This window comes from Erigeron canadensis, chromosome 6 (genome assembly GCF_010389155.1).
Source record: "Erigeron canadensis isolate Cc75 chromosome 6, C_canadensis_v1, whole genome shotgun sequence".
Lineage (NCBI taxonomy): Eukaryota > Viridiplantae > Streptophyta > Magnoliopsida > Asterales > Asteraceae > Erigeron > Erigeron canadensis.
In genome coordinates this window covers 39,080,114-39,103,990 of record NC_057766.1, presented here as the reverse complement: position 1 = coordinate 39,103,990, position 23,877 = coordinate 39,080,114, and the positions used below count along the sequence as shown (strand labels likewise).

Here is a 23,877-nt window from a genome sequence, read left to right as displayed (position 1 = left end):
ATATGTAAGAATATTTAATTTATATGACTGAATTGAAAAGATATCAAAAAAAAAGAGTTGTTGATGAAGTAATCTCAATTTGTGCAACTATCTAACCTTAACTTCATAAAATCGTTATCATCTTCATATAAATAATTATACATAATCAATTCTTATATATAGATTAGTTAGCCGAATTCAAGAAAGTGGGTCGTCTAATATCACAAAAGAAAAATACATAAATAGATAGATTTGTGTTATAAAATCCACATAACAATAAGTGAATTGATTCATCACTTTGATAATAGTAAAGAAAAAAATTAAAAAAATAAACACCAATAACTTTGTGGAGCAAAATCACAATGGCAACATCTACATAAGCATATATTACGTCCCTCGTAAATATACTTTTTAAAATATATCGGATGAAACAATAAATAAATTGTAATTGTACATTTGATATAATATTTACCTATTTAATCAAATCTATTTATCTATTTAAATTAAATAAATATATACAAAAAAGTATGGAGATGCCACATAGGATAAATCCTACGTGACAATGTTTCAAGATGAGTTTAAGATTGAGGAGGGCTTTAGAAGGTTAGGTTTTCTACTCTTTTAATAGATATATAGATACATATATATACACTATCGGGTTTGGGTCGGTGTTAGGTAAGCATGTCCCAGTCCCTACCCCGAAATAAAAAAAAACCCGATAAATACCCCGAAACTCGACCCGTGACCCGATAAGCGTGCCCCGCCCCACCCCAAACGTTTCGGGTATTGTTTTTTCCCGTGGGGTTCGGAATTTTTTTTTTTCCATCCCACTAATAATAACATCTGTTAATTAAAATATTTTATTCTTACTCACAAGAAAAGAATCCCTTTGACTTTCTCCTCTCTCTTTATAATTATTAACCAACCAACCAACCTACCATAAAACTCAAAATCAATATCAAAATCACCCAATAATTATACTTCGGCAATTTACAAATTTCAAACTCATATTATTTGCTCCTCTCAAAAACCCCAAATTTCATCTAAACTGTAACCTCTATATCCAGCTTCAAATTGTGTGTGATTTTGGTAAATGGCTAATAATCAAGATGAGGGAGATTTAGTAAGTCAACTGGTTGATTTGGTCAAAGAAATATCAGAGTTATCTGAATGCAGAAATGCTTCAAGAAAGATGTACGGAAATTTGATGAGAAGGGTGAAGCTTTTGAGTCCATTATTTGAGGAACTTAAAGATAATAGTCAACAAAAACTTGAAGATGGTGATGTTAAAGGATTACTAGCTTTAAGGATTGCTTTGAATTTGGCTTTGGAACTCCTTAAATCGGTCAATCATGGCAGCAAGATTTTTCAGGTTTTTTTCTTGATTTTTGTGAATTTCTATATTTATGTGTTTATTATATGTTGTGAAATTGAATTCTGTTTGTGGGTTTTGTAATTAAGTGTGATTAGATTGTTGGGTGTTTCCCAAAATTTGATATTTGTCTTTTGTTATGCTGTATTTTGGGGGTTTTGAGAGTAGTATATATTGGTGCAAGAATGATTTTTTATGTTAGTTTTTGGAGAGTTCATATAACGATTATATTTTGATTTATACATTATTAGAATGCTTATAGTGTTTTATGTTAGTAGCCTAGTAGTTGTCGTTTTAGGAAAACTCAAAGCTTGTTTGATGTTTGGGCTGGCATAGCATTATAGCCATTTGTGATTCGGTCCACTAGTTCGGACTTACCTTTGGTGCTTCTGAATGGTATATTGATTTTAAGTTTTTGTTGGTTTTGAAGTTTAATGCTAGGCATTTCTACCTCATAAGTCGAAGTTGTTCTTTTCTTAAAATCTCATTTTCAAGACTTCATGTATGTAGAACAATTTGTAAAGATCGATGATTATAGCATAAACTAGTTGGTTGTTTCGTTTCATAGGCGCTTCAAATTGAGAAAAGTGCAAGCAGGTTTCACGAAGTAACAACACAGATTGAAGAAGCGTTGAGTCAAATTCATTATGAGAGACTCGATTTAACTGAGGAAGTTCGTGAACAGGTTTCTTTCTTTCAAAGAGAATAATAACTCAATTTGAATCCAACATATTTTTTCTTCTTTTTTATCTCTGTATAACTAACCGAAGTGCCGGTTTTATCAGATTGAACTTGTGCAGGTGCAATTTAAAAGAGCGAAAGGACGAATGGATTCTCCTGATTTGCAGCTTCAAAAAGATTTAGGCATTGTCGATAAGGGAAATGAGCCTGATCTTGAAGCAGTCAAAAGACTATCTGAAAAGATGTATCTTACAACGGTTAATGATCTAAAGAGGGAATCAATGGCAATTCATGATATGGTCATATCAACTGGTGGCCATCCTGAAGATCGCTTTGAGTTAATGTCTTCTCTTCTCAAGAAAATTAAAGATTGTGTGATGCTGGGAAATCCCGAAGTTGATATTGGGGAGGGAGAAAAGAGTGTTATGAGGCATCGTTCTCCTGTTATTCCAGATGACTTTCGTTGCCCCATATCTCTTGAATTAATGAAAGATCCCGTGATTGTGTCAACTGGGCAGGTATGATAATTAGTATCATAATGTTATCATGCAACATTTTGAAGGGTCTTTTTTCAATCCAGTCAACCTGGGAGGTTGCAATGTGTGATTTCCATCCCTTTAGAATATGATTAGGTCAACTTTTGGGAACTTATTTTTTTAACTGTGGCTAAAATCGGTGACTTAGATACCAGTGCAATACTTCTCTGTCGACAGTACATACCGATTAGGCATGTTGGGTAATGATATGGGTCAAAACAGATCGGGTTGACATGTAAACATTTTTTGTCCATTTTATACGAATAAGTAGTGCGGTAAATAGGATTATAAAGTCTGTTCTATGAAAATAATCGTGTTTGGATGTTTCTAGGAGGCTTCATGCATTAAAGTTTATACTTTGGGTTCCTTTTAGCCACGTTATCTTGACCCATTAATGATAAATATAACCCAAAAGTACGCTATCAACTTATTTATCAGTAAATGGGTTGAAAGTGTAAACTTGTTTATGTTGTTTCTGCTTCAATTATTGATATTATTTTACGGGTGTATGATTGAATGTTTCCTTTCTGTGAACGGACCATTTCTTTCAGACTTTTTCTGGTTCATATATTAATATATTTAGACTAGTTTCTTTTTTTTTTTCTTTTGAATGTCAACCTTCATTAAAACCTACCCAAAATCTGGCGGCCTATTTAGACTAGTTTCTGATGTATATTATGTTGACAATGATAATAAACAATGTAATTTTCTGACTTTGAATAACCTTTCTAAACTGTTTGTGATATTAGTAATTAAATACATATTATATGTAGCAAGACGGTACATATAATAGCTTTCTTTTACTTAACTTTGACCTGTTCAGTTGCTAAACTTTCCTAGTCAGTAAATCATTTCCGTTTTGGAACATCCTTTATATGGATATGTCCGTATCTAAGTCAACTCATTTTTTTTTTGGTTTTGTTACTTTTTTGCAGACGTATGAGAGGTCCTCTATTCAAAAATGGCTCGACGCTGGACACAAGACATGCCCAAAAACTCAACAAACATTGCTACACACGGCGTTGACTCCAAACTATGTCTTAAAGAGTCTTATTGCTTTATGGTGCGATAGTAATGGGGTTGAGCTGCCCAAATCTAACAATAAACCAGGACGCAGCGGTTCAGAGTGTGATCGAACCGTGATCGGGTCATTACTTCAAAAACTTGTCATCGGGGACTCAGACGAACAAAGATCAGCCGCTGGAGAGCTTAGGTTATTAGCCAAAAGAAACGCTGATAACAGAGTATGTATAGCTGAGGCTGGCGCTATTCCACTTTTGGTAGAACTACTATCATCTCGTGACGGTAGGACTCAAGAACACGCGGTCACCGCCCTTTTGAACTTGTCAATAAATGAGGCTAACAAAGGCATTATTGTGAGTGTTGGAGCAATACCCGAAATTGTAGATGTTTTGAAAAATGGGAGTACAGAAGCTCGAGAAAACGCAGCTGCCACCCTTTTTAGCTTGTCTGTGCTGGATGAAAACAAAGTTGCTATTGGTGCCGCTGGTGCAATACCACCGCTTATCGATTTGCTTCAAGAAGGGACACCTCGAGGAAAAAAAGATGCCGCAACTGCCATTTTTAACCTCTGTATCTATCAAGGAAACAAGGTTCGGGCAGTTCGGGGAGGGATCGTGACACCTTTAATGAAATTGTTGAGAGATGCCAGCGGTGGGATGATGGATGAGGCATTGGCGATTTTAGCTATACTTGCGAGCCACCATGAAGGGAAGATGGCTATTGCTGAAGCTGAGCCAATGCCGGTTTTGGTGGAAGTAATACGGACCGGATCAGCCAGAAACCGGGAGAACGGGTCAGCGGTTTTGTGGTCATTGTGTGCAGGTGATGTTCGGTCGTTGAAAATAATGAAGGAGCTTGGAGCAGAAGAGGTGTTGAAGGAGTTGTCTGAAAATGGAACAGATAGAGCTAAGAGAAAGGCGGGAAGCGTATTGGAACTTCTGCAACGAATTGATACGGTTGAAACCCTGGTCAGTTCTTGACATATCCGTGCATTGTGCTTGTAAAATTTAATGAACATAATTATACGTCAAGATAAGTGAGAGAAAGGTGATTTTTGTTAATGTACAAAAGGTATAATATAGGAAAAGGCGTACTCTGCATAATTTATGATATGTTAAAGGGCGAGGTTTGTACTCGCCCTAACCATCTGTTGAGAACATTTTAAGTTTCCGAAGTGTATGGTTGTTGATTAATTAAGACGTTTTCTGCTTGTGTTATATACGATTGCATTTAGAAGTTAGAACTCAGGAACTTCAAGTAATCTGTTGTTTAGCAAAAATATAAAGTTACTAGCAATGACAGGTTGGTCTCGACGAAGAATGACAAGTTGACAATGTTCAAAGGTTTAATTGCTTTTCTGTAGACATTATCATTAACTTAAAGAATCAATATGATCATGGAAACTTTGGCACAAAATTAGTTTTTTATGCATGTTCTCTCGGATATAAAAGTGAAAAGGAGTTTAAAAACGCCATCCGTGGGACTCGAACCCACGACCACGTGGTTAAAAGCCACGCGCTCTACCAACTGAGCTAGAACGGCAACTTATGTTACTAACAGATTTATTGATATATGTTTTTACTCAGTATACTTTATATAACTAGTTTCGTAATGATAGAGTCTATCGGGACAATTATTGTAAATTGATGTTTGGGTATTTAAGCTTCAAGGGTTAGTGTTTTTGTTAAGCCTTTGAACCTTCTTAATCAAAAATCAAAACGTACACTGTTGAAATGAATTTGAAAGACATAATGGAGGATCTGGTCATTGTAGATGAGTTATTTCAAAAATAGACATCAATCCATATGAAAATTATGTTTTTCAAAATTCAAGTCCGCGTGTTCTTAAAGATTAAGACAGTTGAAACCTTACATCTAGAAGCATCAATCGAGAAATTTGTTAAGAGTCAGCATTTGAATATGCTCAAAGATTATAGTATTCATTCATAGTTTATCTTATAACCTCACATACTATTCAAATCAATACATAAATAAATGTTACAGTAACTATGTTATTAACTCTTAAAAATGTTTAACAATAAGTTGCTCTTAAACATATTTGATAGTTAATAATATATTTGTACGATATGAAGATTTTCTATTTTATGTTTAACAAGTTGTTGATCTACAATTATATATGTCTAACTTTTAATATGATATGAAAGATTTTCTATATAATGTTTTTAAATGACGAATCATTTTCAATTTAGATCAATCATAATCGTTAAACTCTTCCCCTAAACTTCAGTGTATACATCACAATAAAAAAGGATTTTCTTTTTCCCTTTTAAAGTACTATATATACTACTTTATAAAATAAACTATCATTTCCTCCATTTTAAGTAATTAAGATTTTAAAATGATCATTTTATCTCTTTTCTTTATTCACTAATTTAAACAGGTTCACATATTTACCTATAATACCTTTAATGACATATATTACAATGTAGATCCCCTTACCCTTAAAAAACCATATTAACTCCTCTTACATCAATTTATTCACCACCATGGCACCACCATCGTTACCGCCCCACATAGCCGCCACCACTGCCGTCGCCGCACCTTCATCGTTACCACCATGACCATCGCATCGTGCGGACATTCGTCTAATAATACTAACAACAATATGTTGTTTAAGTTGATTTTTAAGAGATGTAAAAGAAATTGTCATGTACTATCACAAACTCACGAATTGATTTATTGTACTACGAGTATAATCCTATGAGAATTCCCTTCGTTTATTTGTAAAAACAAAACAATTTGATAGATATATAAAAATAAAATAAAATGTATTCACAAATTGAGTCCTGCAAAGGGGTAGATTTTATTCCAAATAAGTGTGAGTGTTCGGACGATTTAGTTGAGAGTTTCTCCTCCTATTAGGTATTGAGGGTGAGAGGCTCTCTAATACAAGCCCGATTAAAATAATGTAAGCTAGATTGTTTATTGCGATGACAACTTAAAAAAATAATAATAATAAAAAAATAAATTTATCTATCTCTTGGTCCAAAGAAAGAAACAAACCGGTGAACAAAAACCACCCGATAAACCCCCAGCAGCATCATCAACCACCGCCATTTCCATGGCGGCAGTAACAATAGCCCTATCCACCATCTCCAAGCCATCATCCTCAATTCTCAGCAACCACCATCTTCATTTCCGTACATTCCTCACACACCACTTGTCTCTCTCTTCCACATCATCATCTTTTATATTATCATCATCCAATCTTCATTTTCTTCCACCACCATCACCATCATCATGGATACAAACCAGCAATACTACCACACGTCATCTCCACGTCACCTCTGACGCCACCAAAAAGAACAAAGTGAGGTCAACAACAAGAGAGTTGACTTCTGAACCCAGGTATTCCAAAGCTGCTAGAAGGTTTTATAATGAAAACTTTCGAGAAATTTCTTCTCAGAGGCTTAGTAAAGTCCTTGCTGCTGCTGGAGGTACCCTTCATTATATTATTATATATATCCCTCAACCCTGATTTTTGTTGCTATGAATATGACCTTGTTGAATACTTGTCTCAAAGTTTAGTTAGTTTTTTTTTTTTTTATTGATTTATATTTTTTGTGAAATTAGTGGCATCTAGAAGGAGTTGTGAGGAGCTAATCTTTGACGGTCGTGTGACTGTTAATGGTTCTGTATGCAATACTCCACAGGTTTGATTAATAGCTTATTTTTCTTTACATAAGCTTGTAAAGAATCGTTTTATCGCTATATTGATATTGGTTTTTGATAATGTATGTGCAGACTAAAGTTGATCCTAAGAAAGATATGATATATGTAAACGGTAACCGCCTTCCTAAGAAACTGCCTCCAAAGGTCTACCTTGCTCTCAACAAGCCAAAAGGGTTTGTTTTGTGTTTTTTAATCGCAGTTTTAGAATTAGTGTTTTATGTGTATCGGCGGTTTATTGAATGGATGGCTTTTGTAGGTACATTTGTTCATGTGCAGAGAACGAAAATAAATCAGTCGTATCTTTGTTTAATGATTATATGAAAAATTGGGTAAGTTCTATATAAACATCATGTGTTTTTGATTGAATAAAAGTTACTTTTTTCATTCATATAGTTTTGCACCTTCAATGCTACGTTTCTGAATCTTTATGCAGGACAAAAGAAATCCTGGACAACCAAAACCGCGCCTATTTACTGTGGGACGTCTTGATGTTGCCACAACTGGGCTAATTATTGTGACAAATGATGGTACTCTACACATTTACATCTGTTAGCGCTGCAGGTTACCGGATATGTGTAGTATTGTTTGGATACACAGCTTTTAACTGGTCATTATGCTTTTCAGGGGAATTTGCACAGAAGATTTCTCATCCTTCATCCGGTTTATCCAAGGAGTAAGGTTCCGTCTTCTTGCTAGTTGTAAATTTCCAGGAATCGTTAGAGGTTCTGCTTTCTTACTATGAATCTATAAATGTGCACGTCTGTCTAAAAAGATGTTGACACAGATATGTGACTTAACAATATAGAAGGTCTGAATGATGTTTGCCTTATTTGTGATTCAAGGTACATTGCAACAATAGACGGAACAGTGCATAAAAAACATTTAATAGCAATTAGCGAGGGGACAGTAATCGATGGTGTCCATTGTACTCCAGATGCTGTGGAACTTCTGCCACAACAGCCTGATAAATCAAGAGCCCGTCTTCGCATTGTGGTATGCTAAATACAACAGTTTAATTCCATATGCATATCCTGTTAAGTAGCTCTGCACTATTTTTTTATTGCTTTCTGTTCTAAATAAAAGCTGTTATGGTTAGGTTCATGAGGGAAGAAATCATGAAGTTAGAGAGCTTGTTAGAAGTGCTGGGCTTCAGGTATGGTTCCTATCCTCGTAAACAAAGCATTTCCTCAAATGTAAGACCTCAAAAGCAAGAAATAATCTTGTTTTAAAAGTCAAAGCATATTCGTTTGAAAGCCTATCTGCCAACTCAATTTTGGCACTTGTAACCCATATCATAATGACTAATGAGGGCTTTCTTTATCACATTTTCTTTAGCCGGTAAATCAAGAAGAGAACCATTATTTTTGGTGTATTGTTGAGACTTCTGTTGTTTTATCTATTATATCTCAGATCTATTCACTGAAGCGGATACGTATTGGTGCATTCAGGCTTCCACCAGATCTTTTGTAAGTATGAAACAGTTTCAGTTTTGAGCCTTATAAAGTTGACCATTGTTATTGTTTTTTCTCCCAACAATTTTGTGCTGTAAGTGGCCTTTCCAGATAGAGGTCTTACATAACTAGTAAATTTTGCTGCTAAATCTTGCCACGTATTTTCTGTTTACCGATAGGTTTGGAAAGTACATTGAATTAAAGCCACCTCAGTTGAAGACTTTAGGTTGGGGCGAGAAGTAATTTGCAGAATTGGAAATGTTAATCCTATATGCAGATCAAACTTCTAGAAAGGATTCTCAGATGTTTGGGATTGCAAAAGTTCAATACCATTTGCAGAGAGACGATTTGCAACCTCCTCCATTATTCTTGTATTAAAAATGGAGCGCAACACAATTTGTGATCATACGAAGAAATGGCCGGGTACAGTAGAGTTCCCTTGTCTGTTGGAACACCGGAGTTTAGTAGATCGGTATATTATGCTGTTTTTGATAGTATTACACTATTACATGATCCTTGAGCCAGAGTAGTGTCTTATTTCATGCCCTCAAAGCACGTCAAGTATTAAATGTCATCCTTAGTTTGTACTCATGGTTTTCTCTAGTAGTTGTAATTCAATAATTCATTTTCATTTCAAACTTGCTTGTGTAGGCAGTGTATTACCGGAAATTCTGATGGTCATTTCTTGCTTTCATTTTGTCTACTGGATATAATAGATCAATTGTTATAAATATACAAAAAAAAATATGCTCATAAAAAGAATAAGATCTTATTCACATAAAAGAAGCGGGAAAGAGACAGGGATTTCAAACAATAACCAACTAATTTCAACCAAAATAAAATTAACAGTAACATTTCCATTTTCATCGGAAGGAAACATGTTCTTGATGATAAGCAAAAGAATAGACAATTATTTTACAAGGACATACATACTAATTACTCAGACTTTGTGACAAACAGACAAAAAGAGCCTTATAAGTTGTAACAAGTACAAAAAAGAATACAAAATTGATACTGCCGGAGAAGATTACCAACCGAAACACAAACAATATCTAACAAGATAAAAAATCTAGACAAACTCGGGCAAACGGGACGTATGTGGGAAACTATGAAGAGTTCTATATACAGGTTCTAAAATTCTTGGACCAAGAGTACCTAATTCGATCAGGCAATGGCTAACACAACCAGGAACCAAAGAACCCCCATTCCGATCAAGATGAATCTATATCAGTAATTTATTTTCTGGACTATTTATATAGGTAAAATTTCGGCCATTCTAGCTTTGGCATCATCTGGAACTTCCCGACCGGGGACTTGGACTTTTAGAAGATTGTAGTACCTAAAACAAGGTAGTGAGAAATTATACTCGTAGTAATGAAACAAATTACGAGTGAATAAATGAGCAGAGAAAGGACATACTCTATGGCAGTGAATAAGCGGTCATGCTCCGTAATGAAGGCAAGCAAAGCCTGCAAGCAAAAAATATAAGCCTATAAATGTAATTCTGAACAGAACAAGCTGGATGTGGTTGAGTAAATATGGATCCGAATGAATTACCTCAACTGGCATGTTTAGTAGTTCATAATAAGTTCGGACATGATCAAACCTTGTTTGCACAGATGCGCTATCAATCGAGGGGATGGCAGAAAGAGCCTATAACATCAAACAATGTTCAAATTGTCAGAACCATCACAAAGCTAGACAATTGAAGATTTTTTCTGGAGTTGACAATAGATAATTAATAAGAAACACACACAAAACAAGTGACAAACCTGCTCTAATGCAATTGTATTCCTGCATATTTGCTGAACCCCAAAAAGGTTGATGTGTTTCATTTCTGCCAAAGCCTGAAAAAAAAGGGAATCATTATATATAACAATCGTAAAATGAAAAAATCACGGTCAACATTGTGGCATGATCTTAGCTACTCAGAACGAAGATGTATGAACCTTGATAGATGCATGTGATGCAACAGCACATATTCCACCAAATACATAATTCCGCTTGGTTGGAGCAATGAAAGGAGCAATGACTTCGTCTCTACGAGTTATCTATAACATCAAAACACAAAAATAGAAAATTCAACTTGGATATGATGAAAAGGGAAAAAAAGAAAAGGCTTATGGGTTCGAATAAATTCTTTTTATATCGTCCCTTATAAGTAATCAGACTTCCTTTGATCACTTAGGTCATTAAAACTTGGATTTGCAACCCCATTAAATCATCTAGTAACTCAAAAACTGAAACAACCGGTAACTTTTTTTCTAATCTTGATTTTACACTTTTCAAGCTTTAATTGGTCTGTTACTCTGTTCTAACCCATAAGCCAAAAAAGTTGGACACAACAGTTACCTGGGTGATTAAAGATATGACATAATCATCAGGTTCCTCGGCATCTTGGTCTTCCAAGTATTCCCTCGTTGCCATTACCTGTTAACATGCAATGTTCAAAGGTCAACATATGCCTCCAATTCATGGTCTAAATATTTTATTTTAATGTGACAGACCTGCATATTAAAAACTGTTTCTAGTAGCATTTCTACACGTAAAACCTTTAGGCAATCAATTGCCAGCTTTCTGTAATCCTCAGCGAAAGAAGCCAGATCCTTATGAGGTACACTGCCACTTCGTTTATGACGGGGATGTGTTGGCTTGACATCATTCTCTGTTTGATCAGATGGTTTTCCTGATGCATTCCCAAACCTGTAAATAGCAGAGTAGTAATCTCAAATGTATCTTGTCATGATGCTAATGGAAGAATGTGGATTTAAAGAAAAAGAAAATTTTTTGACATTTTGGACCTAACATAGAGTCTTCTTTCTTTCTTTCTTTTTTTTTTTTTTAAAAAATTTATGGAGGATATGTCAACCCATTTGAGTTAGTAGTCAGGGTAGAAATTCGTTTGATCTCAAGCGTCATTACATCAAGATTCTCTAATTTTTAATGACCTTGTTAGTTCATATCAATCAGATAATATATAATGCATCTCTCCCACACAAGTACTGAAGTAATATACACATAATTTCTTATTTGGATTTATACTATGTGGATACGTCCGCTGCTAGTACTCTAAGCATTGAAACAGGAGCAAATGACCAATTGACCATCAATTGGCATCACCCTTGACTACAACACAACACATCTTACCTTTTTTAAAATATGCCTCAAACTATGGTCACATAACTATAAATCTATTAAAAGTTATAAAACTAAAAGAACCTTGATGAAATCTAATAAACCAAAAAAATCATTAAACTACCACAAGGCTAAAATCTTATAGCTTTGTGCCTAAGATAAGTGTATCAATTTGATTTCACTAGATTCATATTAATGCTATTGCTCCTTTTTAGTAACGCTTTAACCTCAGATTACTTAATTGTCCTGCCTCCCTCCAAAATATCCATTCGAGAGTTGCGACGTTTAGTTTTGGGTCTTTATATGTATGTACTATTTAATGGTTAAAATTTTTTGAACATGAACTCAAAGGCAAATTTCACTTAAATATGAACTCACCTTTCTATAGAATCGGCAATGTACTCCAACGAATCACTAAGGGATGCCAACAATATAAGTTTGTTGTTATCACGTATCAAAGATTCCTGCAAAAAGGTTACTGTAAGTGTTGCTTATACAAGATTAGAGCTATCGACTAACAACAATCCAAGAGCGGATAGTTACTGCCGAGTGGGATAAATAGACTCAAATACCCTTTGGCCTTTAATAGAACAGCCAAAAAAATCAGAATCTGTAAAACTTAGAAAAAAATCTGACCTGTTTGATTGGCCTTAGTTTCATCAGTAGTTGACTAAATTCCAGGTCAACCCCATCAGTTTCAGCGTCAACAATATGGTTATCTGCACTGACGTGAGCATGTGAAGTTGGTAAAAACACACTTGCTGGATCACGACGCATCAGATTATCAACATCATGTCTTCCGATAAGCATATAACTTTGCTTCTCAAGAACTGCCTGATAGATACCATACATAATGAGATAAAGAATATCATAAATGCACATTTTTCCAACAAAATGATAACTAGCTTTAGCAATTGTTAATAACTGAGAATATGGGAATGCACTACTGTATAGATGTGCATATATACAAGGTTTAAACACGGAAATTGTTGCATAACTTATATGTTAAATGTATGTATAACATATAACATACGTGAAGGTCTTCTCATGCTAGTAATATTACTTACTACTTAGTCGTCCATATTAGTCAAACTTGTCATTCAAAACATATTGTTGCTTTGCATTGTATCCTTTCTATCTTGTGAACATAAGATGTAAGTTTTATGTTGGTTTATTAAACCACAATATTTTACTATTTAGACTCATAAAATAATAAACAATTTTCATAATGCAAAAAACTAATGAACGTGAAAGTAAGAAATTAGTCATGCCTCTGTATATGATGCCCGACATCTTTCATATGTTCGTTCAAGAAAGGTTTGCACATAGTTCACAAGGTCTCCAGAAAACTTGGGCATTGCTTGAGCCCACCCAAGCACCTACATTAAAATCATGCTTAAAACACATTAGTACAATCGAAATTGTAAATAATGATAACAATAACAAGATGGCGCACACATAATTTTACATATGTCATTCTCTGTTTACTTAAATTATTTCAGAAAACTGCAGTTCACATGTACCCAGAACTTTACTCAGCTGCTTAAATCATGGTTGTACTATAACATTGATAATTAGTATATACTTAAGCCATTAAATCTGATACGTCTCCATATTTTTTATTATTATTAGTATTATTATTATTATTAGGAAAGTATTTTATTGATATATTTATGATATGTTTATTCTTATTATTATTTGGTTAGCTTGTTAACCAAGCTATAGGATTAGTATAAAAAGAATATTAGGGCTGTAATTATGAGTGTGGAATATTATTCATAAGTTTATGGTTCTTGTTTAGTTAATTTAGGAGTTTACTGGTTCTCCAATACCAGCCTATCTTTCTTATTGAGTTTATCATTTGATACAAATCATTGGTTCGTATCAAAATTACTTCCTGAAAAGATGTAAGATAAGAGAAGCATGCCTCTTTAGCCAAAAAGTCGATGGTCAGAAGTCCTTGTAAGACAGGCCGTCCCTTGGAAACCGCTGAGGTGTAAGCAGCAGCAGGATTTGCTCGTGGGCGAAATGCTGCTGGACCTAAATAAAAAATTTCAAGTGGATATTAGTTTTTTGACAGAAGGAACACAACAAAGCTAAAAGTAAACTTGAGTTTAGCTCAAGCCCAAAAAATATATGTCATGCATATAGTGACTATGAACACGGCGAGTAATAGGTTAACACATTGGATGGCCTAATCATTACATCTGAAGTCAGAAGAGCTTATAAAAACTAACAAAAAGATAAGGATTTAGATAACTTACTTGATATTGCTTGTTGCACACCTTTTCTGTAATCAACGAACATAGTTGGCAGGAAGTGATCTTTTACAAAGTTTTCTAGAAAAGCCAGCAATCCGTCATTCCTACAACATAAGAGCAACACAGCATAAATACATAGAAAAAATATAGAATTGATAATGCACCATCTATCACTGGTGGTTAGATATACACAAGAAGTCTAGTCGATTCTAATAGGAAGGACTAGGCTTACCCTAGTTGAGAATATTTCTGAGGCAGCATCGAAGCAATCTTATCTGTAAACTGCATAAGCAAGAAGGTCAAATAGGCTCAAAGTATAGTATGCTTCTAAGCAAACAAAAGTTTGAAAAGATCAGAAGAGACTAGAACCTGTAGAACAGGTCGGTATACAGATGCTGCTAGATACATGCCCTGCTCTGGTAGAAGGGAAGCTGAACCATAACCTTCTTGGACATTTTGACCTTTTCTATTCCGTCCTTGGCGAATCAAATCAGCACCTGATGTAAGTTGAATGAACCACGCCAAGAGTTAAAAGCGGCAAGACTTAAACAAGCTGAAGATAAAGGGTAAATTACAGGCAATTAAGAGAAATATAGTTACTATAAATGCAAAAGCAATAGTCTCCCATACCCTGGAGGGACACTGTGGCATCAGTGAAGCGGAAGGCAAATGTAAGGCCGTCATCTGACTTGTCCCTGCGGGTACAAGTATCATTATTCTCACTGTATGATAAGTGCAAGGGTGTAACTTGCATCAATCCGTAACACAAATATACAGAAAGATGATTGTTTATCCACAGCAGTTGACTAGTACTATCTATGTAACTTCGTGTAGGATTTCAAAGTTTGAGATGTTTTTGTGATTATTAAGCAGACAGAGTCCTAAAAGAAAAGACCCATAAGGAAAATGAGCTTTAAAAAAGCAGAAGAGCATAGTTGAGATTAGGCTATAGTTGCATGCCTCTTTTCTTTTGATGGAGCCTTGCTTGCAAGTCTAGCTGTTTGAACAGCAGCATCAGCAGAAGCAGCTTCAGGGGTTGCTCTCAAAATCTCACATATCAGTTGTTGGCATTCACTCTGTGATATGTGCATTGCAGCTTAACATCAGAATACTAACATTGATATCCATATGCTGGTAAAAAAGAGTAGCACTGTTGTGGAATTACCTGCAGAACTGTCATGGAAAAGCCAATAGTAAAGCCTCCTGTGGCTTGAGATGCTTCTGAATCAGGGTTCCCGGATATTTCAGCCACCATCGACTTTGGTGTGTTCATGTGTGCTTGTTGAGAAGATTTTGATTCAAGAAGCTCTCCAACAACCACATGGTTCTCTAATAAAAATATAAAACGCACATATCGAGATTAGATAGCAAATATTGTAAGTAAGCAAACATGCAAACACACACTCGAAGCCTCCAAGATACTTGTACTAACCAAATATTCGAACAATGGCATCTAGAATAGAATCAAGAAGTTCTTTTGTTGCAGATTGTGCTGCTCCCATAGGAGCCATCACAGGTGAGACAGGGCTAACGGCCAATAGCGATCCAGCTAACGATGTCCCATTTTTATGTTTCTCTTTTGGTAACTGGTAGCTCTGCAACTGTCCTTTTACATACTGAAGGCCTGTTGTAGCAGTTCCAGCAGCGTGGCCAGCACCAGGCCTAGTAGAATTTACATATTCTGCCTGAGCTTTAATTTTTGATGTGATCATCTCATGAATTGTTGGTCTCAATCTTTGGCTGTATGTAAAGATATGAATGACATCAAAATCAAGTAATTGATTGAAAAATATAACAAAAAGATTTGTAAAAAGAAGGCATAAGTTGTTCCTTAGAAGTTCCTCTAGGCTAGAGAGTCAAATATTAATCAACACAATTTTCTTCAAGAACAGAGTATAATAAACAAATCATCAGTGTATTCACTTCCCAACATATTGATTAGGAATATCCAGCACTGTATATTAGCAAAAGAAAGCAACATATATGGAAAGAAATACCAGATTGTAACACCGGCTGCTGCAACTTTGCCAAGCATGCAAAGGCACTCAACCATCGTCTGCAAATACTTCACATGAAGAGGAGATTCACTTTTTCGCATTGTTTCCTGCAATCAATTAAAAAACCCATATTACGCTTTGTCAATTCAAATTTAGCAGGTGAAGTTATATAGAATGCCCAGTCCATACAACAAATTCATCAGGAGTGGATTCCAAAAGCCATGTTGGAAGACGAGGAATATTCTTCAGAGTATTGTCAGCACCATCATGAATGTCCTCATCATCATGGCCATCATATGAGGAACTGCAACACATTCAAAGGAATATAAATTACTTTCAAACTCATTAACATTTAAAAACATAACTTGCTAAAAATTTATCTAGTCCATGCCTTCAAAACGATAAAGTGGCTTCCATATAACTGTCATTAAAAACTGAGTTTTCACTTACCCTCCGTCAACGGAACTTGCAAATCCAGATCCACCAATATGACTGTCACCTTTCAGCAATCTGGTTCTCCGGGAGAGAGATTGTGAATTATTTGAATATGCAGCAACAGTTGTGGTTGGAATAGCATCATCTTTCTCATTCATGCTAGGAGTAGCTGAACTGCTTTAAAAAACTATCAGTTATACAAAATCCCTCTTCTAAATGTATTCTTTTGTAATATGTTTGGTATTAAAGTATCAGCAACAGTTCCTATCATGCAAGCCACAGCATATAAAAAATAATTGATAGTTGCTTTCAAAGCCGTATGATGCTCCAATAGTAGCAGCAAGAATACTCTACATTAACAGTATGTAACGTATGCTTCCAAATTGTGGCACAACCATGTATGCTTGTTTTACCATGCAATATAGACACATAACATTGAGACCACATCAAAGCATATAAGCAACATAAAAGGTGCCACTACATAGAAAAAACCAACTTATTATATGGTAGATTTAAACATATACTGGCAAAGAACAGCTATGGTTGAATTGGAGAAAGTAATGGCAATGAGATACTCATGCTAATTCAACACTTTCCCTTCATGATAAAATTTACGCTAAATATTAAAAAATACACTCAACAGAAGATACAAAGAATGAAGCAAGGAACACTGTCAAAAGATATAAAACCAGAAAAACAGAATTACCTATATTCACCAGTATTGTAGAGATGGGCATGCAAAGCTTCCAACACTTTGTAAAAGAGAACTCCTCGCAATTTTGTCAGCTCAGATCGAACATCTTGAAGAGCGCCAACCTGACCAAACCAGCTAGGTTGTAACTTATTTTAAGTTTAACTAGAAACATGTCTGAAAAGAGAACTGAGTATTAAATACTCAGTTGCATGTCTTCTCTACGTGAACTAGACCAAAACCATGACAACGTATTTTCACTTCCATGTGTTCGCCCTTAAATAAATTTACGAAGAAGAAAGATTAAAGCTATAATTCGAAAATCACCATGTATTCTAGTTTCTACATTTACAGCATGCAAGGTTTTTAATGTGAACTACAACGCATGACATAAAGGCTCTCTCTACAAAGTAGGGTGACCTAGAAGCTTATTAAACAAATACTAATTTGACTCACTGTCTGAAGTCCCTCTCTTTCAAGCATTCTAGCTGATTGAACATGTACTTGAACTGCTGCGTAATACTGATTTTCATCAATCAGCTTGTTAATACGAGCAGGAACCTGAAACATATGAATAGTTGCAATTCAAGATCTTCAGTTTAATTACTTACAGTAGAAATTAAAACTTTATAAACAACTACGAAACAATTATGCATGGAACTTAGATTAATTCAAAACTATATCCTCTTTCTTGAGCCACGCTATATATGGGTCATATCTTCTTTGAAGTAAATGAAGATGTTCAATGGAACAATTAACAGAGTTGGAAAATGAACACAAACCTGAGCTATGTTCTCAATTTGATCTAACAGGGAGATAATGTGCCGTAATGTCATTGACCGATACCAAAGCTGATGCAACTGTTTGTTACGCGCACTAATAACTGTTTTCGCACTACCCAAATCAACTTTAAGTTTTCCTATACTTTCAGTAGACTCACTAAACAATCGCAATATCTGTGAATAATTCTGAATAGCTCTATTAAATCCACCATGATAAGTTTGAACAACTTCATCCACAACTTCCTCAACAATATCACTTTGGTCTTTTAATGTTTGGATTTCAGCATCTCGATCTTTTGAAGTCAAAATATGGACAACATGAGGTAAAGAATCAAATCGTGCCACAGTCCAACTTTCGTCTACATTCTCAAGATCATCTCTTAAATACTGCAATGAAAACATATCATACAATAGACACAAAATTAAATCCTTCCACAATTCAACATCAATGAACACTTCCTAGTTAGTCCTCAAATATACACATACATTTGCAGATGATCTCTAACAACCAACTCTGGATAAATATCCGTACAACAATGGGTGTGTAGAGTATAATTTGTCGGAGCTAAGTGCACTTAGATATATCCAACTTCCAAACAGTCTATCATCAAAATTCCAATTCATATCTATAAAATGTATCAATACTTTTATAGTAACAGTACTTTTTGCTGACATAGCTACCATGTAAGTTGATACTACGTCTTCAAAACCGACACCATGTCACCAATTTACAAGTTATAAAAGTTTAAATACATAGAAAAACAATAAACTAAACTTTTGCAAGCTTTTCTTTCTTTCTTTTTCCGTAAGGCATAATAAACTTTTGCGAGATACTATACAATTTGGAAGCCCCACTATTATCTTAACCACCTATGAAAGAGAAACACTACATAGATATATGTTGCACAATTGCCTCTAAAGTCCACAAATATATACATATGGTTAGAATATGATCTCTAACAACGTGATAACCAAGTCTAGTCGAAAACGCATAAAATAACGTAACCTGGCAATCGTCCTCACATACATCATATAGTCACAGTGCTAAGAAACTGTAACAACCTTATAATCAACTCTAGTGACAACATATAATAATAGCAATATATAAATATAATATATATATATATATATATATACAGTTATAATGATCTCTAACAACCTTATATCCAACTCTAACTGATAATGCTTACAATAACATCATTTAAATGAATTCCGTAAGTTCTAACAGACTGATATCCTATAATATGACAAATGATATCAATAAATAAATAAAAAAAATATTGATATTTATAATGAGGACTCACAGCTTTATCTTGAGGAACAGGTAATCCGTCGAATAGTCCCATAGCTCAATTCACAACGAATCGAATTATATCACAATTTACAAATTTCTGCAAGTAACCAATTGATTATATATATGTATATGCTGTATCTATATATACACTGCGAAATCGAAAAAATAGGATGGGGAAGGATGAAGATGAGGATTGATTTACCGGAAAATGAAAGGAAAGAGGTGGCGGTGGTGGTGATCGGAGATCTGGAGGAGGGGAAGCTGGTCCAGCAAATTGAGGAGGGGAAAGAAGGGGCAGTGACAACTAGATATATTTAACCATGGTTGAGTTTGTCTATTCTATCTCCCCCTGGCTGTGACTAATCAATCTATCTTCGTTATTGGGACTTTTCGTAAATTTTTAGTAGGAAACGCGTGTAAAACGAGAAATACAGGGGGGTCAAATGATTATAAAATTAACCACTTCTCGTGTATACAAGTCGAGATACATTAAATTACAGGGCAATTTTTAATTAATATATATTAAATTTATATTTTAGTTAATCTGACTTTTTTTTTTTACTAAAATTTTTGTGTTAAATACTTAAATAATAACTCTCATGGGTGTTTCACTAAACCTGTTATGCGGGACTCCAGAAGAATTTAATCCAAGGTCTCGAGTTTGAGCCTAGGTAGGTTTTCCTTGACGGTAGTTTCCAATTAAGGAGGTGGTATGGTAAGAAAGACTATTTAAGATCCGCTTGTACGAGACCCTTTTGTTGTGCGATTAGCACACATCATACGTATCTGAGGTAAAATTCATTTGTCAAAAAATAATTAAATAATAAGAATTTAATTAGTTCACTAAGAGATTAAAGAGTGTGGTAATTAATCAATTTGCCAACAAAAAAAAATAGATTATGTTTTTCAATAGTCGCATTTATTACAAATTTCTTTTACAAACTCATTAATTACCGGCAGTCGACAAAACCAAAAGTCGTTACCTTTTGTTTTGTCTTCGCGTCAAATCCATACAACCATGCATTGTGTTAGCACATTTCTACTTATGGGTGTTTGGGTTAGCTTTTATTTTATTGTTTATGCTTATGTTTTACGAGAGATAGTGACCGCGCGTTGCGGCGGTGAGATGGTGGAGGTGATAGGTCAAGTCATAGGGTATGATTGCCAAATGTCTTAGCCGTACGGGCTCCGCCCTCGGATTTAAAAATTCGTCGAAAGTATATCGAATGGCATCTCTAATGAAAGAGCATGAAATTTTAAGAACACCCATACAATTCATATGATCGATATACGGTTTTTGAGATAAAAGATTTTGAATTAATTAGAGAAATAAAATGATTAATTGATGAGAGAGGAAAAAAAATGAGTGCTTGAGATTTTAAAGTGAGAAAAAATGAGTTGTTGAAATTTAAGGCTATTATAAGTATATTAGGTAGAGATGTTTAAATTAGTGAATAACAATAAGGGGATTTTGGGTACTTCAAATCATCTTTTCTTAAAAAAAAAATGTTTTATAAGTTAGTGTTAAATTAGTAGCTTATGGCTTTTTTAAACAAGTTTATAAGCTAAAACAAATACTTAAATAGGCTTATGTTAGGGAAAATGAGCAAAAACACCATAAGCCTCTTAAAATAAGCTAGGCCAAACACCCCCTTAGATTAAATATTAGAATAAAATTATGATTTTTGTGTAAATAATAATTTACATTTTAAGATTATAGTATAGATTAATATAAATATGATAATAGGAGGTCTTCCCATGGATTTCATAACGCTTTGGCACAAAATTGTTATAACTATTAATTAATTAACGTTAAATTATAAATTACTCAATGGAATTAAAGAATCCCATCTTTCTTTTTTGCTTGTGTTTTGAATTTTAAAGTATTATGGATATTTCTGAAATCTTGTTTGAAATATAATTTCAACCTACGAAACAAGTAGATATCTGAGGGGTGGTTTTGTTACAAATGAAACCATTCGCTTGATTTAAAACTGACAATACTTTCCTTGGCAATGTTTTCAAGTCGGCCGGTCAGACCGATCAGATCGGGGTCTGACTGGGATTTTTTTGCAATCCGATCGGACCAACCCGGATTTGATAGCTGAATTTGAACCGGACAGAACCGGAATGAACCGGTCGAGTCGTGCGAACCGGACCGATGTTTGAACTAGACTGAGTTGGTCAACTGGAAGTCAAACTATTAAACCCTAGCCACCACCATCCACTACCGTCCTCCACCCACTGTCCAGTCCACCACAGTTCCGCCACAGCTCCACCACATCGTGTATGTGCCACCAGTCCACCACAGCTCCACCACATCTAAGATAATACTTCATCCTTTTCAATTTGAAGGAAAACAGATAACAGAAAGGGTTATTGTCATCTTGTATGTTGAATTACCTCAAATTAGCGTTTGTGATCTTTATATAAGTGAGATTCGTGGATTTGTTGGTGTAAGTTGGTGAGATCTGTTTTTATATTGTATGTGAGTAAGATTAGGAGATTGGAGAGTGGGAGAAACTAGAAAGTAATATGTGGACAGGAAGTAAAATGAAAATGGAAGAGAACGTGATCTCATTAGCTTTTGTCTGCACTCACACTACACTTGTTGACTTGTACACTACATGATTCAAGTTTTCAACCCTTTAATATGTATACTTATCTTATTATTATATTATAAATATAAAGGTTATGAAATTGGAGTCCCCATTGACTTTTGGGCCTTGTGTAACTTCATAGGTTGCGCCTGCTTTTCACTGGGCCTAAATGATCAATGATAGATGGTATGGTAGTATAAGTTTTGAATAAAATTGGTTGAATTTTAAGTTATTGATTATTCTTTTTAGAGGTTAGTGCCTCTGGCTTTTATTAATCTTTTCCAAAAATGCAAGTACTTATAGATGTTAATTCATGCATATGACGATATTGCTTGATGGTGGAGTTGATCAGTATACTCTAAATTCTAAAATGGGAAATTGGAACTAAGTTACTTCTTGGCGCGGTATATGAATTTGACGACGTGTAGATGAGTGTTTTGAGCATTATTATTTTGATATCAAAATGAGGGTTTTTAGTAATCGATTATCCAACAAGTGCAACAAACCCAACATGAAACATAATATGTCGATTAGCATTTGTATGAAAATCTATATCTATATAATTATTAAAACAGTAGGAATCCGAACGATTATAAGACCTCTAAAAATTCAAAGCTATTTTATAAAATTGTCACATAGGATTCTAATCTATGTGTCAACTCTATATTCTTTTTCAATATAAAAACCCAAAAAATAAAATTAAAATTACTCCTATGTACGTGACAAAAAGTTAATGAAATTAAACTTTTCCTTTTGATTTTTTCCTAAAATGAGACATTATTTTTGGCAAATATAGTGTTTATTTTTATTTTATATATTCTTTATAAACCAAATCAAATTCCAACGACAAAAGTTTATATGCAACTTCTATGCAACTTGATAAATAAAAAAATTCTTAAATAGGTTTTCATCTATTTTAGTAATATTTTTCCTCTTCACTTTCAATATGCAAGGTACATGGTTTACTTTGTTAGTTTTCATGTCTTTTATAATATGTTGTTATTTTTATCTTTCTTAATTGATTAGGACATTAGTATTATTTGTTATTTTGTTCGGGAACAGATTTCAGGTTTTGGAACGGCAGATTAGACTGGGTTTAAGTTTTATCTCACAAAAGATTTAAATTACAACGAATAGTCTTTTTATAATTTGAGATTTTTTTGCTAGGTGATGTGTATACCAACAACCTTATTTTTCATATCCTTCCACATGGGTATATGACATTAAGCCATTCTTTATTTTATCTTATCATGATATGTAGAAGGCTTACAATATAGTATTTTATAAGATGAATAACTTACAAATTCATATTGATGCTTGGTGGTGTTCTTAAGGTTGTTGTGTCATGTGGTGGTTGTTCTACGGAAGTGGATCAGTCTTTGAAGATTGGAAGCTTTGTTGATCATCCTTTCCTCTAATAACGTGTTTACCAAAGTTTTTCATGAAAATTTGATACATGACCATCAAAAAAAGATGGTTCACTATTTTAAATTTATATAGAATTACTTTGGAGGTTTTTATGGGGATAGTTGATAAGTTGTACGTAACATGAGTAGATGACCTCTCACATCATAGTTAACTTCAAAGATCATAGGTACATACTATTTTCTTTCTTTTTTTTTAGTACAAATATTAAAGAATGTAAATGATGTTATGTATTAATTGATGCGAATAGGTTTTTCGTTGATATCTAAATGTGTTTTTGTTACAAAAATGTTTGTGGATATTTTTATTTTTGAAGAAAGTTCTCTTAAATATATGTAGCTTTACTTGTTTGCTTTTATTATTAGCTTATGTGTATTTTAGAGTGTTATCCCCCCCCCCCCCCCCTCCCTTATGCAAATATTCTTGAATAAATTCATGTGTATACATTATTTCTTTCTTACATATATATCTTTAAAAGCATTTTGATAATGATATATTTATTATATCCAAATTTATCATTGTT

General features: G+C 34.2%; 3 protein-coding genes and 1 non-coding gene across 6 annotated transcripts; 2 read left to right on the top strand and 2 right to left on the bottom strand.

The window, feature by feature from the left end:
* Positions 1 to 930: 930 nt before the first annotated feature.
* Positions 931 to 4,808, top strand: LOC122605240 (U-box domain-containing protein 14-like). Its single transcript, XM_043778151.1, has 4 exons — positions 931 to 1,351; positions 1,920 to 2,036; positions 2,137 to 2,550; positions 3,504 to 4,808. Exons 1-4 carry the CDS (start codon positions 1,073 to 1,075, stop codon positions 4,569 to 4,571), a joined length of 1,878 nt encoding a protein of 625 aa, XP_043634086.1. The 5' UTR covers positions 931 to 1,072; the 3' UTR covers positions 4,572 to 4,808.
* A 252-nt stretch (positions 4,809 to 5,060) lies between these two features.
* TRNAK-UUU lies at positions 5,061 to 5,133 on the bottom strand. Its single transcript has one exon. It is a non-coding gene; the product is annotated as a tRNA-Lys (tRNA).
* Positions 5,134 to 6,603: 1,470 nt separating this feature from the next.
* On the top strand, positions 6,604 to 9,428 carry LOC122603600 (putative ribosomal large subunit pseudouridine synthase SVR1, chloroplastic). Its single transcript, XM_043776349.1, has 10 exons — positions 6,604 to 7,048; positions 7,185 to 7,264; positions 7,356 to 7,456; positions 7,540 to 7,612; positions 7,717 to 7,810; positions 7,908 to 7,956; positions 8,126 to 8,276; positions 8,380 to 8,436; positions 8,694 to 8,749; positions 8,914 to 9,428. The coding sequence occupies exons 1-10, from the start codon at positions 6,673 to 6,675 to the stop codon at positions 8,975 to 8,977; spliced, it is 1,101 nt and encodes a 366-aa protein (XP_043632284.1). The 5' UTR covers positions 6,604 to 6,672; the 3' UTR covers positions 8,978 to 9,428.
* Positions 9,429 to 9,538: 110 nt separating this feature from the next.
* Positions 9,539 to 19,653, bottom strand: LOC122603165 (exocyst complex component SEC8). Of its 3 annotated transcripts, none has more exons than XM_043775796.1 (26): positions 19,532 to 19,653; positions 19,340 to 19,426; positions 18,036 to 18,422; positions 17,710 to 17,814; positions 17,269 to 17,378; positions 16,578 to 16,739; positions 16,317 to 16,431; positions 16,128 to 16,234; positions 15,563 to 15,870; positions 15,296 to 15,459; positions 15,091 to 15,206; positions 14,761 to 14,825; positions 14,500 to 14,627; positions 14,363 to 14,412; positions 14,134 to 14,234; positions 13,797 to 13,909; positions 13,141 to 13,248; positions 12,506 to 12,703; positions 12,248 to 12,333; positions 11,242 to 11,437; positions 11,087 to 11,164; positions 10,684 to 10,785; positions 10,507 to 10,581; positions 10,292 to 10,387; positions 10,154 to 10,203; positions 9,539 to 10,073 (listed from the first exon to the last, which is right to left on the bottom strand). In XM_043775796.1, exons 2-26 carry the CDS (start codon positions 19,379 to 19,381, stop codon positions 9,986 to 9,988), a joined length of 3,150 nt encoding a protein of 1,049 aa, XP_043631731.1. In that variant the 5' UTR covers positions 19,382 to 19,426; positions 19,532 to 19,653; the 3' UTR covers positions 9,539 to 9,985. The 3 variants fall into 3 exon arrangements, with proteins under 3 accessions (XP_043631731.1, XP_043631732.1, XP_043631733.1); XM_043775797.1 differs by having other exon boundaries at positions 16,578 to 16,736; positions 19,532 to 19,652; XM_043775798.1 differs by lacking the exons at positions 18,036 to 18,422; positions 19,340 to 19,426; positions 19,532 to 19,653 and having other exon boundaries at positions 16,578 to 16,731; positions 17,710 to 17,795.
* Between the last annotated feature and the right edge of the window lie 4,224 nt (positions 19,654 to 23,877).